The 16773-nt window shown below is 41.5% G+C and overlaps 1 protein-coding gene across 5 annotated transcripts in view; it reads right to left on the reverse strand.

Moving 5' to 3' along the window:
* Positions 1 to 16773, reverse strand: part of SPG11 (SPG11 vesicle trafficking associated, spatacsin) — a 79036-nt gene that overhangs the window by 16502 nt on the left and 45761 nt on the right. For 4 of the 5 annotated variants that reach the window (XM_021009216.2, XM_021009217.1, XM_078151382.1 and 1 more), the window contains 7 exons: positions 16413 to 16618; positions 14231 to 14339; positions 12902 to 13061; positions 11428 to 11703; positions 10417 to 10617; positions 9795 to 9902; positions 3340 to 3499 (listed from right to left, as the gene is read on the reverse strand). In XM_021009216.2, the coding sequence (XP_020864875.1) occupies positions 3340 to 3499; positions 9795 to 9902; positions 10417 to 10617; positions 11428 to 11703; positions 12902 to 13061; positions 14231 to 14339; positions 16413 to 16618 (1220 nt within the window). The remainder of the gene's footprint in view (positions 1 to 3339; positions 3500 to 9794; positions 9903 to 10416; positions 10618 to 11427; positions 11704 to 12901; positions 13062 to 14230; positions 14340 to 16412; positions 16619 to 16773) is intronic. The other variant, XM_078151380.1, reaches the window with a different exon arrangement.

Raw genomic sequence — 16773 nt, forward strand, 5'->3', positions numbered from 1 at the left:
GGACTATACAGCTGGGCTCAATGTGGGTGAACAGACAGACAGTATACTAGCAAAATGCATGTGAAATGTGCCAAAAAGGAGACATTGGCTTTCTTGCTGCTGTCATATAAAATCCCTGAAGCATCGAGATGGATGGAACAGAAGTCACCTGGTCGGACTCCTACATGAATAAGAATCCCTCTATGACATCCCCACCCAGTACTCAACCAGCCTTTGCTTGAAGACTCCTAGGGAAGAACGGCTCTAGTAGCTGTGGACTCTCCTCAATGTACTAAACCCAGATCTGCCTCTCCAACTTCAGCCAGCTGCTCCTGACACAAGCACCTAAGAAGAACAAATCTAGCCCACAGAAGTCCTCCAAATACTTGATGCTGGCTGTCATCTCCCTAAGTCTTCCCCTTTCCAAAATTAATAACTCCAGACCCTCCATTGATCCTTCTTGTCAGCGCTGCCTCAGCCACAATGAGATCCCTTTTACAGCTGCTCTCCAGCTTATTACTATCCCTCTTATCATGGTGCCCAGGTCTAAGCAGGGCAGAGCTAGGTGGATAATCCCCTCCAACATTCTGGAATTAATGAAGTCTAAGACTGAATTAAATTTTTGGCTGCCATGTTACACTACTGACTCAGTCAGCCTGCGCTCCATAAAACACTGGAATCTTTTGCTGACAACTATCTTCTTTGCCCTAAAATTGTGAGGCTGATGTTTTGAATTCAAGTGTTGGGATTTACATTTATCTTTATTTAACTTCATTTTAGGAGACATTGTTTAGTTTATTGTTCCAGGCTCTTCAGATCTTTATTGATTCTGACTGTCCTCTGACATGCCAGCTTTCTCTCCCAACACTGCATCATTTGTAAACTGGAAAAGCATATAATATGTGCTTTTATCCAAGTCACTGATGAAAATATTAACTGGACATGGCAAGGGATTGAGGTGTAGGGTAGGAAATAAGCATTTATTAAGTGACTACAATGCGCTACTAAGTACTATGCCACGTGCTTTAAAAATATCTCATTTGATCCTCAGAACAACCCTGTGAGGTGGGTGCCACTTTTATCTCCATTTCACAACTGAGAAAACTGAGGCAGATAAAAGTTAAGTAGTTTGCCTAGGGTTACACAGCTAGTAAGTGACAACAGCCATGTATGAATTCAGGCTCAGCACTCTTTATGATGTTCCAAAGCATGTCTTTGGGACACTCCATTGGAAACCTCTTTCTAAGTTGACAGATAATCAGACACTAATGACTTCTCTTTGAGTCTGGTCATTCAACTTTTTCTGAACACACCTAACTGTTCTATCATCTAGCTCACATCTTCCCATTTCATCCACAAGAATAACATGAGACAATTTTTCAGATGCTTGGCTGAAATTCAGGTAAAATATATTTACAGTATTCCCTTGATCTCCAGCCTAGTAACCCTGTCAAAAAAGGAAATGAGGTTAGTCTGGCATGAATTGCTCTAGCTTTTAGAGATCACCATTTCCCTTTCTAAATGTTCACAAACTAGGCCTTTAATTAGTAATACATTCTAGAATTTTGTCAGGAATCAAATTCAAGTCTATTAGACTTTGATTTGTAGATTTCATTTCATTAACTTGAATTCAGCAAGGGAAGGAAGATACTAGTTTTTTTTATCTCGGGTTTCTGTGCTCCAATTAGCCCCTTTTGTTCTGTTCTTTCTGGTCCAAAGGTCATTCTCCTTGACAGAGAAAACAGATGCAAAATAAGAACTGAGCCCTTCTCCCTTTCCATCACGTTACCATCCCTGTATCTCACTGGGTGGGGATGTGGCCTCTTCTTTGCCCTTCTTTTTTTCACATAGCTAAACCAACCTTTCTTGTCTTTAGAATTCCTTGCCTTTAGCTCACTTTGACATGTGGCACTCTCAGCATTATTCTTACAGGACAAAACCATGCTTCTGCATTCACCCTTAGTTATGTGCCCTTGTAGCGATCTTCTTCTAAAAACTCAGCTGGTCAGGAAGTTCCCTGGACAATCACACAAGGCTCTTCTAACACCTTTCCCTTCTCTCTCATTGAAATTCTTTCTTTTTGTCTTCTTGTGAACTTCCTCTCCATCTTAGACTGACATAACTGTGGTCAAATTTTAGGACATGAGATTCTAATTTTCTCTGAACTTTTCAAGATCTGCTCTCCCAAGAGCTATAGTGCATGTCAGACTATGACTTTCTTTTCCTTTATCAAAAATTCAAAGACTTCTCTGGGGTCACTTCTTTCAAGGTTTCCAAGGTTTGTACTTCAGCAATTAGCTCCATATACTTGGTCAGATTCATACCCAGAATAGCAGTTTCCTTCATTGCTTCCTGCACCTTTTGAAGGAATCAACAAAAGTAAATCAAGAAATTATTAAGTGCTCTGCTTTTGGCAGAGAAAGTGAGCTCGAGCAGAAATTTAGACAGTTGAAGACGTGTCATTACCATCATGTCTGCAATGCGGTCTTGCGATCTAGTTCTTAAACTCCTCATCCATTTTTTTCTTTCTTTTTTCTTTGCAATATATTCCAATTATAATCTTGCTTCTATTTCTCCTTCCACTATTCTCACCCAAGCGTCATCCAACAGATTTCCCCCAGGAAATCCCCTAAATTTCCACATAGGAACTGATCTTCTTAATATATAATAATAATACTATTCTGCTCTACCCCTCCCTTGCTTTTATTTATTGCTACTTTAAAATAAAGCCTACATTTCCAGAGTGATATTCTAGTCATGGCTGCATCCTAGCAAGTTCCAGTGCTACTTAGGAACTCAAATTTGCCTCTTTGCCTTAGGATCTCTAGTTCACCTTGCTTGTCACCCCTGCTTTGACTACCTGGAGACAGGCATGTGTATTTTGTCTCCTGTATATTACTGAGTGTTTCTACCATTGTTTCTCTTCTTATAGAATAGCTGCCCTACAATAAGAATCTAGCTTGATACTGTCATATGGGAAGTTTTCTTTTTCTCTCTCCATTTGCTGTTGGAAGCTTTCACATACACATGCTATCTACAGATAGATACATAACATACACAAAAAGAATGTACACGAAAATTGAAAAAAATGTAGTGCCACAATATAAACAAAACTTAAAATTAAGGACAGTAAAACAAAATTGCTTTATGTCTACATTTTCTGGTATCTTATTTATTGAGGAGTCAAAAAGATCTGATTTTTAAATGGCTTAAGAAAACCATTCAATTCTCTTATAATCCAATTTAATTCAACTCAACTAACATTTATTAAGCAACTACCATGCGCAAAGCACTGTTATGTGTTAGTGACACAAAGATGAAAAAGCAAAAGAACAACTCAGCTATCAGAAATGGTATTACCGTCAGAAAGATGGTCTATTTCAGAAAACAGCTGCAACAGTTTTCGTAGCTCATACTGGGTTTCGCACTGCTGCAACATAAGCTTCCAAAGCAAGCTGACCTGACATTTTAGCCACGGCACAGGAATGGCAAGAGGGGCTGTATTATCTGCTGTTTCAATCTGAACAAAAAGAGAAGAGGGTTATGGAGAGTGGTTCTGCTCAAAGAGCCAACCAAAAAACACCAGCTTGGGCTTAAGGGAACTGAGGAACCCCTAAATTTCATCCCATGACTGTACCTTACCTAAACTTTTTATCTGTTAGGGATTATCTTCCCATAGCCCAATGCTCTGTTATGCCAAATAATTATTTGCTGAATGGAATAACGTCTAGTAATCTTTGTTTAAGTGCCTGTATTACTCCTCAAATGAAGGCAGAAGAAGGAAGAGAAGGGGGCAAAACCGGCAGGAGGAAGAACAGTGACAATCTAGCTGCTGCCCTTGATGCCCTCTCTGGGAAGTCCAAATGTAGGGAACTCTAACACACACACACACACACACACACACACACACACACACACACACACACACACACACACACACACACACACACACACACTCTTCTGTGAAAAGGAGTGCACGCAAACTGACATGAGCATGTACACAGAATTCAGCAATGCTAAATAAATACCATCAGTGTTGATTATAAATCTAAGCCAACTGTGCTTAGCACCCTTTTTTTTTTTCCAGTGGATTCCAGGGCTGTATAATACAAGATCTGTATTAAATAGAGTCTTGGGGTTGAAAGGGACTTCAGAAGGCATGGAGTCTAAACCACACTGGAACAAAAATCCCCCTTATAAAAAGTCTGACAAGTGGTCACCCAGCCTTTGTTGGAAGAGCTCCAATGACAGGCCATTCACAACTAGGCACCTCATTACACTTCTGGATAGCTCTAATTGTAAGTTTCTCCTGACATCAAGCCTAAATGTGTCTCTAAGCACTGCGCCTGGCACACTCTAGGTACTTAATCAATATTTCCTGTCTGTTTCTTTGCAGCTGCTCACTAACTCTGCCTGGCTGGCCCAAGCAGAACAGGCTTTCTCCTTATAACAGCCCTTCTAATACTTGAAGACAGTGATCTTGTTTTCTTCCTGGGTCCTCTCTTCTTACCCCCAGTATTCTTCCTAGGATCTTCCTTTGGTGTGCTCTTGAGGCCTTTCCCTATACGGACCACACTCCTCTGGCCACTCTCCTGCTCACCAGTGTCCTTCCTATCATGTGACACCCAGAACTTAACACAAGCCTCCCAATGTGTTTTTTGTTTCTGTTTTGCTAGGCAATGGGGTTAAGTGACTTACCCAGGGCCACACGGCTAGTGAGTGTCAAGTGTCTTCAGGCTGCATTTGAACTCAGGTCCTCCTGACTTCAAGGCCAGTGCTCTATCCACTGTTCCACCTAGCTGCCCCCTCCCAATGTGATCTGACCAGAATAGAACGGTCACATCCTTGGCCTTTTCTGATTGCCCCATTATGTCACTAGGTTCATAATCAGCTTGCACACCTCTAAACTCCCAGGATCTTTGCAAGAGAACCTACTACCCAGCTACATCTCTCTCATTATGTTCCTGGGAAGTTGATTTCTTGAACCCAAGCATGAGACTACACATATCCTAATTAAATTTTACCTTATGAGACCTGACCCACCAAAGTCTTTTTAGACGCTGACTTTGGCATTCAGTGTGCCAAGCTACCCTTTCAGTTTTATGCCATCTGCATATGTGTTACATGGGCCATCTATGCCTTTATCAAGGTCTTCAATCAACAAGCATTTATTACGCACTGATTATATGTCAGGATTGGTACTAGGAGTTGGAGATACAAAGATAAAAGCAAAACAGTCCCTGCCCTTAAGAAGCTTAGATTCTACTAGAGGAAATTTCATGGAGAGTGGGAAGATCAAGAAAAGCTTCTTGTAGGAGGTAGCCCTTGAGTTAAAACTTTGAAGGAAGCTGCGGATTCTTAGGAGATGGAGATGCGGAGGAAGTACGTGTCAGACATTGGGGACAGCCAGACAGCCTGTGCAAAGGCAGGAAGATAGGAAATGATATCAGGCACAAGGAATAGCCCGTAGGCAAGTCTGGGTAGATTGCTGAGTTCCGGAAGGCAAGTAAAATGAAATAAGCCTTTAAAAAGGTAGGCTGGAACTAACCTAGGAAGCTCTTTATCTGAGAGGCGACAGGAAGCCAGCAGAGGTTCTTGAGCAGGGGAAGACATGGTTTTGATTCTACTTTAGCACTGTCACTTGGACAGCTGTATGGGGAACTGATCGGAGAAGGGAACAACTTGAGGCGAGGAGGACAATCCAGAAGCTACTGCAATAATACAGGTGAGAAGTGATGAGCACCTGAATTAAGGTGGTTGTGGTATGAACAGAGATAGAGGGATATTGTGGAGGTAGAATCAGCAAGACTTGGCAACTGACTGGAGATGGGAGTGAGGGAGAGTGAAGACAGGATGAATCTGAGGCTGCGAACCCAGGGGACCAGAGGGATGGTGAGGCTATTGACAAGAAACATGGAAATGCACAACAACAGTGGACATGCAGGAAAGACAATGATTTCTGCTTGACAAAAATGTTAACATACACAGGTCAAAGCACAGATTCTTGGAGCACTCCACTACGGAGTTCTTTTCAAGTTGACCTTAAGCCATTACTCTATGGATCCGGTGATTCAACCAGTTACAAATCCAGCCATCCTCCAATCAATAAGCATTTATTAAGCGTCTACTATGTGCCAGGCACTGTGCTAAACACTGGGGATACAAAAAGTGGTAAAAGTAGTCCCTGTCCTCAAGGGACAATCCATCCGAAAAGCTTAAAAATCCACCTAAGGAACTGCACGTGTTGAGCCTGAAGAGAAGAGTGGGGACATGAGAGCTATCCTCAACTATCTGAAGAGCATCCATGTCAAGGAAAACTCAGACTTATTTTGTTTGTACCCAGACAGCAGAACCAGAGGCAACGGGTGGGAGCTGCAAAGAGGCAAATTTAGGTTTGACACTAGGAAAAACTTTCCAAAAAATAAAGCTGTCCAAAAGTGGCACGTGCAGCCTTGAGAGATGGAAGGTGCCTCCTTTTGGGTGTTGGATGGATACTTGCTGAATATGTTATAGTAGAGATTCCTTTCTGTAGGGGTTGACTTAGCTCATCTGGGCTGGATGCCTTGAGATAATTAAAGGCATCCAAGTGCTCTTTTTATCTCCTTACTTATCTTGGGTATCAATTCCCACTTGGCTATCTTTGTTCTAGTCTTTTCAAGCCAAAGATAATTCTCTTTGGCAAATAAAACAGAAGCAAAAAAAATAATGAGTAGCCTTGCCTTCTCTAGCCATTAATTAATGTCCAATCTCCTCTGCAAAACTGAACCAGATTAAAATGTAACTGAGAAATGTTTAACAAAATAAATAAAAATACAACACAACATAATGTTAATTTGTGGTTTTCTAAGTCAATATGTAGTGGTTTCTACTTGAGTTTGACACCACTTTTCTTACAGCCTCTTCTTTTTCCAAAGTAGATTTTAAATTCACAAGTGAGGAATTCTTCAGAAGACTATTTACTCCTCAGTGCTGAGCTCTAGGTGTTTCTGCCTGCAGTTTGTACCACAGACAGGGTTTGGGAATCCAGATTATTAAGTTCCTGGTACAGTTTCTCTCAGGACAGGGGAGGGCAGGTGAAATCAACTAATATATGGAGCATTTGTGATATAGCTCGGTTATCGCTCATCTCACCCATTCTAGTGCATACTGAGTTTGGGTTCTAAAGTAGCACACACATAGGTCCTTGAAAGCACACAGATGCTTAGCAACTGCCTACATGTCACCAACATACTCCTTCTGCTCCCCACCATGCATAGGCTGATTAGAACAAAGATTATGACAGCTCTGCTTCTTCTGTTTGCTTCCCTGCTGGAATACGTACTCAGGTTATTTCCTCCCCATCTATAATGTCGCAGAGAAGAGGCCTGGATTTATGCCACTCTGCTCAACAAGGAAGCAAAGTGAATTTGATGGCTTCATGATCCTTGAATCAGCCTGTATTTCAACAAGGATGTATGGAATATTAGTTAACAAGTATTTCCTGAGTATCCCTTCTCTGCTCAGTGCCATGTTAGGGGCTTGTTCTGATCCCTAGCCCTTGATACTTTATTTCTGACCATCTACCAGGTGAGATAAAGTGTACCAAAAGCCATTTGGCTAAAATGCTTTTCCCAAAGGAGCAAATCTTCCTGAAAGCCCTGAGATCTGTGCTTTGCAGAACTTACCAAAGGCAGGCTGTCATGTTACTCTCCTCTCTTAAAGCACCATTTCCTTTCCCCCCAACCTTTTCCCCCTCTTCGGTGCCTTTATTTTCCTCCTGCCATCTCTTTCTCTCTTTTCTCACCCAGACCATCATAATATCCATCATATTTAACAAAGCCCAATTTGCTTTCTGGGTTCCTCCATCTCTGAAAACAATGTCATAGGAATAAGAAAACTATCAATACCCCTAAAATCAGTTCTCTGTTCTTCACCCGTTCTGGCTTGGATATGGTCCTAACCACACTTTTTTTTAAAGCTTCCTCTCTGCCGAAGTGGATTTTAAGTCCAGTAAGCAAAGAATCTTCAGACTATTTAACTTATTGTTCTGTCCACTGAATGTTTGAATTAGTCAACTTTTGCAGGCTTCTGTTTTAATAGTGACACATTCCTATAAGAAAAAGTTAGTTTACAGGCAGCTTGGAGGTACAGTACATACACTTGAGCACTTAATCTGGAATAAGGAGGACATGAGTTCATATTTTAAATTTTTTAAAAAATTTTTAGGCAATTGGGGTTAAGTGACTTGCCTAAGTGTCAAGTGTTTGGTCTGAGGCTGATTTGAACTCAGGTCCTCCTGACTCCAGGGCCATTGCTCTAGCCACTGCACCACCTAGCTGTTCCATGAGTTCATATTTTGACTGACATTATTAGCCATGTGACCCAGGGCAAGTGACTTGACCTCACAGTTTCTTCATCTGTAAAACGGGAGTAATAATACTACATACCTCCTAGGGTTATTGTGAAGATCAAATAAAATAACATGTGTAAAGCACATTGTGAAATCTTAAAACACTATGTAAATGTTATCTATTATTATTTTTTTCCTCCATAGGATGCCCTCATCTAAATCAGTCCAAGCATTTTATTAACATGACTATTATTTATTAATTCATTTGGGCCTGCAGTGTTAAAATTTAAGGGTCTGGGGTAAGATTTTGTTCTTTGTTTTGTATGTTTATTCAACTGTTTTTGTTGATGGCCTACAAAATGTGGGGAAAAAAAGAGTTAAAATAATTAACTCATGGATCCAGAGAACAGTTTTAACTTTCAGCTTTAAGGCAATTCTATGATGAAAAACACAAAATACTTAACTTACTTGCTCAGGTTTATTCCTCAATGAAACTATACTGGGATATGCAGAAGTGAGAAGCTGAAGGCTGAAGAAGCAGCAACAGAAGTTATGGCAACAGGCTGAGATTCTGCTCTCTCCACAAGAGGCTGCAGCAATGAGGGGCCTGGTATAGCCCCAGAATAGGAATAGCTTAAGGTCGCTCAAATGTAGAAAACAGAGAGAGGAAACCCACTTGCCATCTCTGACTCAGGTACCCTGGTCAGACTGATATGACTAACTTGGCATTTGAAAACAGCAAACTGTTTAATAAAATTTTAAAATGGCTAAATAGTATAACAACAGCCAGCTGCAATAACAAGGTGGTAACGTGGCAGTGATCTGTAACTTGTTCTAAGGATAGTGTGTGTGTATGTGTCTGTGTGACAAACTGAGAAGCAACGTGGAGCAGCAGACAGCCAGCCTTGAGGCCAGAAAATGGGTTCCAGTCCTGTCTCTGACAGTCACCATTTGTATGACCCAGGACAAGTCCCTCTACCTGAGAATTCCCTGTACCAATGAAATCACAGGTCTACAGTCCTGTCCCTGTACACCTTATTCCGACTTTTATCACACAGCTTCTGGTAAAGTCAGGCCAAGCACCCTGTGGCCAAGAGGCTCTGTGCTGTGAACCAAGGACCTGAACTCATTAAATGGGCAATGCTGGTGCCCCATGGCTTAGAGAAATTACCACCAGGTACACTGATGAAAAAGGCCATATTTGTCTGATATTATAATTGATCAAAACTGTAATCTCCAAGATCATTAAAAAAAAAAAGCAAGCCCTAAAGCCCCAGTCTGTGTTCAATGCCACTGCAGCTTTGTTCACGATTTGGTCCTCCGAACTGCACCCCACCCCTCCCCCGACCCCCGCTTCTGCCCCTCTACCTCCAGAAGAGCTCGGACCTGGGTCCCACAGTGCCTGACTTGGCTGCCGTCACCTCCCCCCACTCAGCAGCTAGCAGGCCAACCCACCAAAGTCTAGGAGAGGTGTGGTCTAGCTTACGGTTTCAAGATTCTTCTGGAGTTCTAGCAGTTTGACCTTGGCCGCCTGGTAGTTCTTGCAGAGCATACACAGTTCATACATCTCCATCATCAACAGCAAAGTGGAATCCTTTGAAGAAGAGAGTTAAAAGAGAATAATATTGAGGCTAAAAAGATCTATCTTTCACACACACCCTTCCCCCCCCATGAATAATGCTAAAAAAGAATAAATGTCATTTTTAACGTCACGTTTCATTTTCCTTTGGGAAAACAGAAATTTGGAACTAGAACTCCCACACATTCAACTCTCAATTTTCTATCTGTTTTATGTGTGGTCCATGGCCCACAAAGTAGGGTCTGGAATATTCCACAAGGCAGTCACATCTGCCATGACCACCTCTAGGAAACATTTTTTCCATTCCCTGATAACCTGTGTCTATCGAAAGATCTACATACTGTTAGCTGCATGAATCTGTATTTTCCTCTCACTTCTTGTAGAGCTGTCTCATTTGTTAGTTCAAGGAAAATCAGATCATGAGCCTGGGATAGGAGTAATGGGAAAACAGGGTCCCCAAAGCCTGTCCAGGGCAGTGCCAGGCAGGTGCTCTTCTGAAGCCCGAATATACCAAACTGACAGTCAGCACCTTCAGAAAAAGCTGGAAGCTTCTGGTAAGAGTTCTGCTCTTTTTTCTTGTTACCAACATTCTCCATATAAGTGAAAGGTCCTCCAGAGCCCATTCGTGGTCTTCTACAGAACCCTGAATGTGACTTGTTGCTTCAGCAGCAACACGATCGTCCACAGAAGTGATGATCCAAACACTCAGACAAGAAACAATATCTGCATTCTGTCATTGGACAAGAACAGTTTTAAAATAAAGCCAGTTTGTGCCTAGATTACCTAACAGATCTAGATAAAGGCTCAAAGAAAATCTTACATCTGACACCATGACGACCAAAGTTTCTAGCTCATGCTGTGTAGAATGGACTCAAACTTACTAAACGATATGAAAAGTCTTTAAAGACAAGGCAGGTTCGGGTATCACAAGCTGGACGAAAGCAGGGTACAATGAGACAAGAAAACTGGGGACATAAGAGAAGAGAAGCAGCAAGGGTGATGCCAGTGGATTACTCTCTCCTTCTCAGGGCCCATTCAGCACGGCCATCACTGATGAAGTGCCTAGCTCACAGGTGGGTCAGGGAAGCTTACAAAGGGTGGGGGTTCTAAAGGGGCAGGACAAGAGCAGACAGCCCTGCACCAGAATCAAAAGTTGAGCAGGACTGGCTATTATGCCTTCAAATGACTGTGGCCCAGTGAATACAGAGGACAGACCACAAAGCCACTGAAGCCAACGAGACTTTTCCTGCTAAAACAAGGCTGAGAGTGCCCTGAGAAAGCAAAGGGAATTGTATTCCTTTTTTTTTTTTCCAATTGGGCAGTTAGGGTTAAGTGACTTGCCCGAGGTCACACAGCTAGTAAGTATCAAGTGTTTGGTCTGAGGCCGGATTTGAACTCACGGTACTCCTGACTTCAGGGCCAGTGCTCTATCCACTGCGCCACCTAGCTGCCCACCCCCCCTTTTGTTTTTTTTAAAAGAAAATCGCTCTTAGTATCATCACCTGTCTTCCATTTTGCTGAGACTGTGCGTCCTACTGACCTTGAAACAAGAGGCCAGGATGCTCAGGATGGGAGCCCGTTGTCTCACGGCTTCAGCCAGAAGGTAACGCCAGGAATCTGGTTCCTCAGGACACTGAAGCAGAATCTGAAATAAATCAGTGGATGTCCCCTCTTGTCTCCTCTGAGCCTCCCACAGGGGTCTGTCACAAGCCTGTCTATCGTGTGCTTTGGAGTTTGGAAATGAAGGCAAGTTCTCAAAGGCCAGCTGCAAGTGGTCCTGCAGGACTGGGCTGAAGTAGCGGAGGAGGGACCTGACCTAGAAAACATAAATTAACTGATTTAGGCAAATATAACTTCCAGCTCCAAAACAGAGAAAAGCTAAGAAAAGGGGAAAAAACCCCCAAAACATGCACTAAATGATTCTCTTTCACACTAACCTGTGTTAGGGGAGATCACATAATTCTGCAGTTTGCCAGTTTTGGGCTTTCAGATGTATGTGCCCCAATATTTCAATGACTTATTTTAAGCCATAAATACTCCTTAGCTCTAAAAACTAGTCCCTTCTCTTAATCCCACTCACTGAATTTTTAAAAAGTTTTATGATGCCTTTTGTTTTTATATCATAGACATTTTTGGACCAATCTCCACCACCACTGCAAAAACTGAACCTGGTAACCAAAGAAAACTCATTATGAAGAAAAAAAATCAGTGAAATGCTCATATCTGATAATGTGTGCAAAGTTCCACTATCATAGCTCCCTGTCTCTCTGCCAAGATAAGGGAGACAGGTTTGATCTTTGTTCTCCTGGACCACCACTGGTTTTCAAATGCTTGGATCAGTCTTCTTTAATGGATTTTTTCATTTACATTGTATACATCACTATTTACCATAGAAACTCAGAGTAGATTAGGTCCTCAGGGACCACGCAGACCAATCCCATCTGAAGAAAGAAGCCCTTCTATAACATACCCCAAGAAAGATCACTCACTCTTTGTTTGAAGACCTTCAACAAGGAAGAAACTATTTTTAGACAGCTCTTTGCTGATATTTGTCACCTCACAACTCCCACCCTCTGTTCCTAGCTCTTACTAGCCAAGAAGAACAAGTACAATTCCTCTTCCATTTCACAGTCCTTAAAATACTTAAAAGACAGTTATTAATTCCGCTCACCCCCCAGTCTTCTCTTTTCTCAGCTAACCATGCTGACTTCCTTCAACTGGTCACCATGCACACTGCAGGATTCTGAGGCCCTTCCACCCAAGCTACTCTCCTCTGGAGATCCTCCAGATCACTAATGTCCTTCCTAAACTGTAGGGCCTAGAAAAAAGGAACACGCTCCTGCAGATGTCATCTGACCAGGTCTCTCACCTCCCTAGCTGGCCCGGTCAATCCAATACAATCTAGGGAATGACATTACCTCAAACAAAAGTTTAATAATCTACACAAAACAAATGACCCCTCTGAACCCATTTTCCAATGTAAAAAATCTGAGGATGCTCAGTAGCTTACTCACTTCCTCCAGGGGGTAACTGTGGAGCTGGCTGTACACAATGAACTGTAGCCAGTCATTGGCTCTAGAACACTCCCTGAGGTAAGCTGTGCTCAGCCGCACGTTATGAAGCCTGCAGAAGTGCACCACCAATGACCACTGGCGGCCTGATTCGCTGGAGGTCCTGACATTAAAAACAGAAAAAATAAAAACTTAGAAGATCACTATAGTCTGAAACTGACAAATTAATAAAAACTTACAAACTCCAAGGGCCTGTAATGACATGTTCAGCCCAAAGGACTGAGAAACTTACTCAGTAAGAGGGAATCCAGGCTGCTGCTCAACCACTAACAAGCCTTGTGGATAAATAGCAAGTACAAGTCTATAATTTTTTGTTGCCACTGGCCTCCCCCACTACATAGTGCAAACAAGCACTTACTAAGTGCCTACTACATGCTGTTATAGTATGTACTGTATTAGGTATACATATGCACCACAGAGGCACAGAACTGGAACACTAGTGCCAAGCAAGAAAAGTGGGCTTTAACAATCAAAAGCTGGAAGTCAAAGCTTCTTGGATGCTAAGTAGGGAGAGCCAGGGGGCTATGATATGGGACACCTGGGCTTCCTAAAGGAAGGCTGCTAGTGTCTGGTGCTTCACAGGGAAGATGATCCTCTCCCAAGAGCAAGAGCTGGATGGTACTCTTGCTACATCATCAAACACACTCCTAGACACACACAGAAAAAAACAGACTTTCTCCATGTGCATGCATGAAAAGAATGTTAATAGCATAAGCAGGATAAATTACTAGTGCCCAGAGGAGCTCAATGGGTTATAATTGGCAAGCTGGTTTCCTTGTCCTTGCTCTGAGATGCTGCTCATCCCCAGAGGAGACACATTTTCCTGTGTTTGGAAAGGGTTAGGAAGAGAGAAGGTGAGCAGGTCTAACTATGGAAGAATCAGACTCAGTGGGGTCATACTGCAAGCACCTGAATTTAAGAGGTTGGGGAAAGGAAAGGGCTCACTAGCTCAGGCTCTCAGAATGATTTAACTGTAATCTAACAGGCAGAATCACAGCAGGGCTCAAAGAAATCAACTTAATAGCCAATTGGATACCCTTTTCAGCCCACTTAAAGGATTCAGTGTGACACACTTAAAAAACATTCATTCAGTTTGGATTATTCCATCTAGGAAGCGGCAAGAGCCGACCTTGCTATCCTTTATCACAAGGGTGGTGTGAGAATTAATGAGAACACCTGAGGTGGTCTGAAATAGTTAGAAAAAAAGCTTGATAAACACAAATCAGCACAATGACTGCTTAAAAAAAAGGCACTGAAACACAACAGACAAACCTCGATATTCCTTGTTGTTGAATACTATCCCATATGCCTTCTTCTAAAAGACTAAGCAATTCTTCAGTTGCTGCTTTTCTGCCATTAGCCAGTTTAACCAGCTTTTCAGCTGTAAAAAATACAATTGAAACATAGCATAGTATAGAGATCCTCCCAGGAAAGAGTACTTTCGAATCTCAAGGCAGCAGTCATAAATTTGGAATTGGCTAAAAAATAGAGAAGTAGATCAGTGCATCAGAACAAACAAGGGAGAATCAGAAACAATGGAACTCAATAACCTAGTGGTCAATAAATCCAAAACCATAAATTAGTTAGGAAAGAACTTCCAATAAGAGAAGAACTTCTGGGAAAACTTGTAAGCTGTCTGGCAGAAAGTAGGCTTAGACCAAAATCTTACATCATATTTCACCCACAATAAATTCAAAATGGATTTATGACTTAATGTTAAGGATAATTCCATGAGAAAATAAGAAGCATATCATATACCTTTCATAACTGTGGGCAGGAGATGTATTCTTTTTTTTTTTCAGTTTGCTTGGCAATGGGGTTAAGTGACTTGCCCAGGGTCACACAACTAGTAAGTGTCAAATGTCTGAGGCCAGATTTGAACTGAGGTTCTCCTAGCTCCAGAGGGTGCTCTGTCCACTGCACTACCTAGCTGTCCCATTAAAAACCTTCCTCTCTTCTAAGTTTTCCTATTTTTTTTTTTTGGCAAGGCAATTGGGGGGTTAAGTGACTTGCCCAGGGTCACACAGCTAGTAAGTGTCAAGTGTCTGACACTTAAACTCAGGTCCTCCTGACTCCAGGGCCAGTGTTATCCACTGCACCATCTAGCTACCCCTAGGAGATGTATTCTTAACAAAACAAAAGAACAGACAATTACAAAGAAAAAAAGATAATTTTGATTACGTGAAATTCAAAAGCTTCTGCAGAAACAAAATTAATACATTTAGGATAAGAAGTGATATGGTTGGATAGAAAAAATTCTTTGTATCAAATTTCTCTTGGTTTGGTATCTAACATACACTAATATATATTACATATGCATTTATATATTTGAGTATGTGTACCTGTATATTTGTCTACGTGTGTATACACATACACACACATAACATAACCCTGAACAGATCAAAGAATATGAACAAACAGTTCTACAAAGAAGTACAAACCATTAACAACCATATGAAAAAAACGTTCTAAATCACCAATAATAAGAGAAAGGCAAATCAAAACAGCTGTTTCACTTCACACGCTGCAAACTGGAAAAGAAGACAAAAGACGGGAAACAGGCCACGTTGGAGGTGTCACGGGAAGACAGGCACACAACTGCATTGCTGGTAGAACTAAGAATCGGTGCAACCATTGTGGAAATCAGAGAAGCAATTACCGGTTATACGCTCCAAGAAAGTCATTGACAAGAAGAACCTAGCCACACCAAAAAATTTATAACAGCCCCTGAAATGGACACAAAGTAGCCACCCATCAATTAGGGAATGACTAAAGTGAATGTAATGGAATATCACTGTGCTTTAAGACAACGAATACAATGTATACAGGGAAAGACTTAGATAAAGTGATGGACAGAGAAGGAAGCAGAGCCAAGAAAACAATATGTATAATAACTACAATAATATGAATAGAAAGAACTACTACTGTAAAATAATTAAAAATTAATGTTGCAAAATTACCAAAAACACATATGGCCCCCCAAAAGAAATATGAGAAGACACCTCTTCCACCTCCTTTGTAAAGGTAGGAGGTGCACAGATGTGTAACACTGGATATGTTCATATTTCTTCAATGTACTGACTGGTTTTACTCATTTTTTTTCCTCTTTCTTGTTTTCTTTAAAAAATGTCGTATTATATAGGTTGGCTCTCTGAGAGGGGAAAGGGAGAGAAATACTGGGAAAAATCTAGGTGACGGAAAAACAAAAGATAGTAACAAAAATTTATTTTTAAATAAATAAATGGACAAAACAGAGATTTCCTCAGGAGAACATAAATTTCTATTTACAATATGTTTCAAAACCACTCATGAACTCAAGTTAATGAAGAATCCTAGAAAATGAGGTAAAGCAGCAACTCATCTGCACCCCTCCATGAAAAGTTCCTGATTCAATAACTCAAATAAGTACCTTTCCAACTGCACAAAGCAGTCTAAATACAGAAAGGACGCTTACCTAGGGATTCTCTGATGCAGCTGTACTGAGCCTCTTCATTTCTACACTTATAGCTCAAAATGATGTTGGCCACTTTCATATCAATTCTAAGCTTGAGGCTGTCTATACCAAGCAATTCCAAGAAACACACACAAGCAGCCGCTACTGAAGGCATATGAAAGAGGGAAAGTGCCAACATGTAGGCTTCGTTTCCTACTTGCTGGATCCTGAAACAGAGAACAGGAGTCAAAATCAGAACAGCACACCAGCAATCACGACCACTGAGGACACTGGTTCTCCAATATTTCTGCTCATGGCACATTACGATGCTCTGCAAAGTATGAGTCAGAAGACTCATCCATCCACATGTGAATGCAAGGGT

This window comes from Phascolarctos cinereus, unplaced genomic scaffold (assembly GCF_003287225.1).
Source record: "Phascolarctos cinereus isolate Bilbo 61053 unplaced genomic scaffold, phaCin_HiC Scaffold_3;HRSCAF=262, whole genome shotgun sequence".
NCBI lineage: Eukaryota > Metazoa > Chordata > Mammalia > Diprotodontia > Phascolarctidae > Phascolarctos > Phascolarctos cinereus.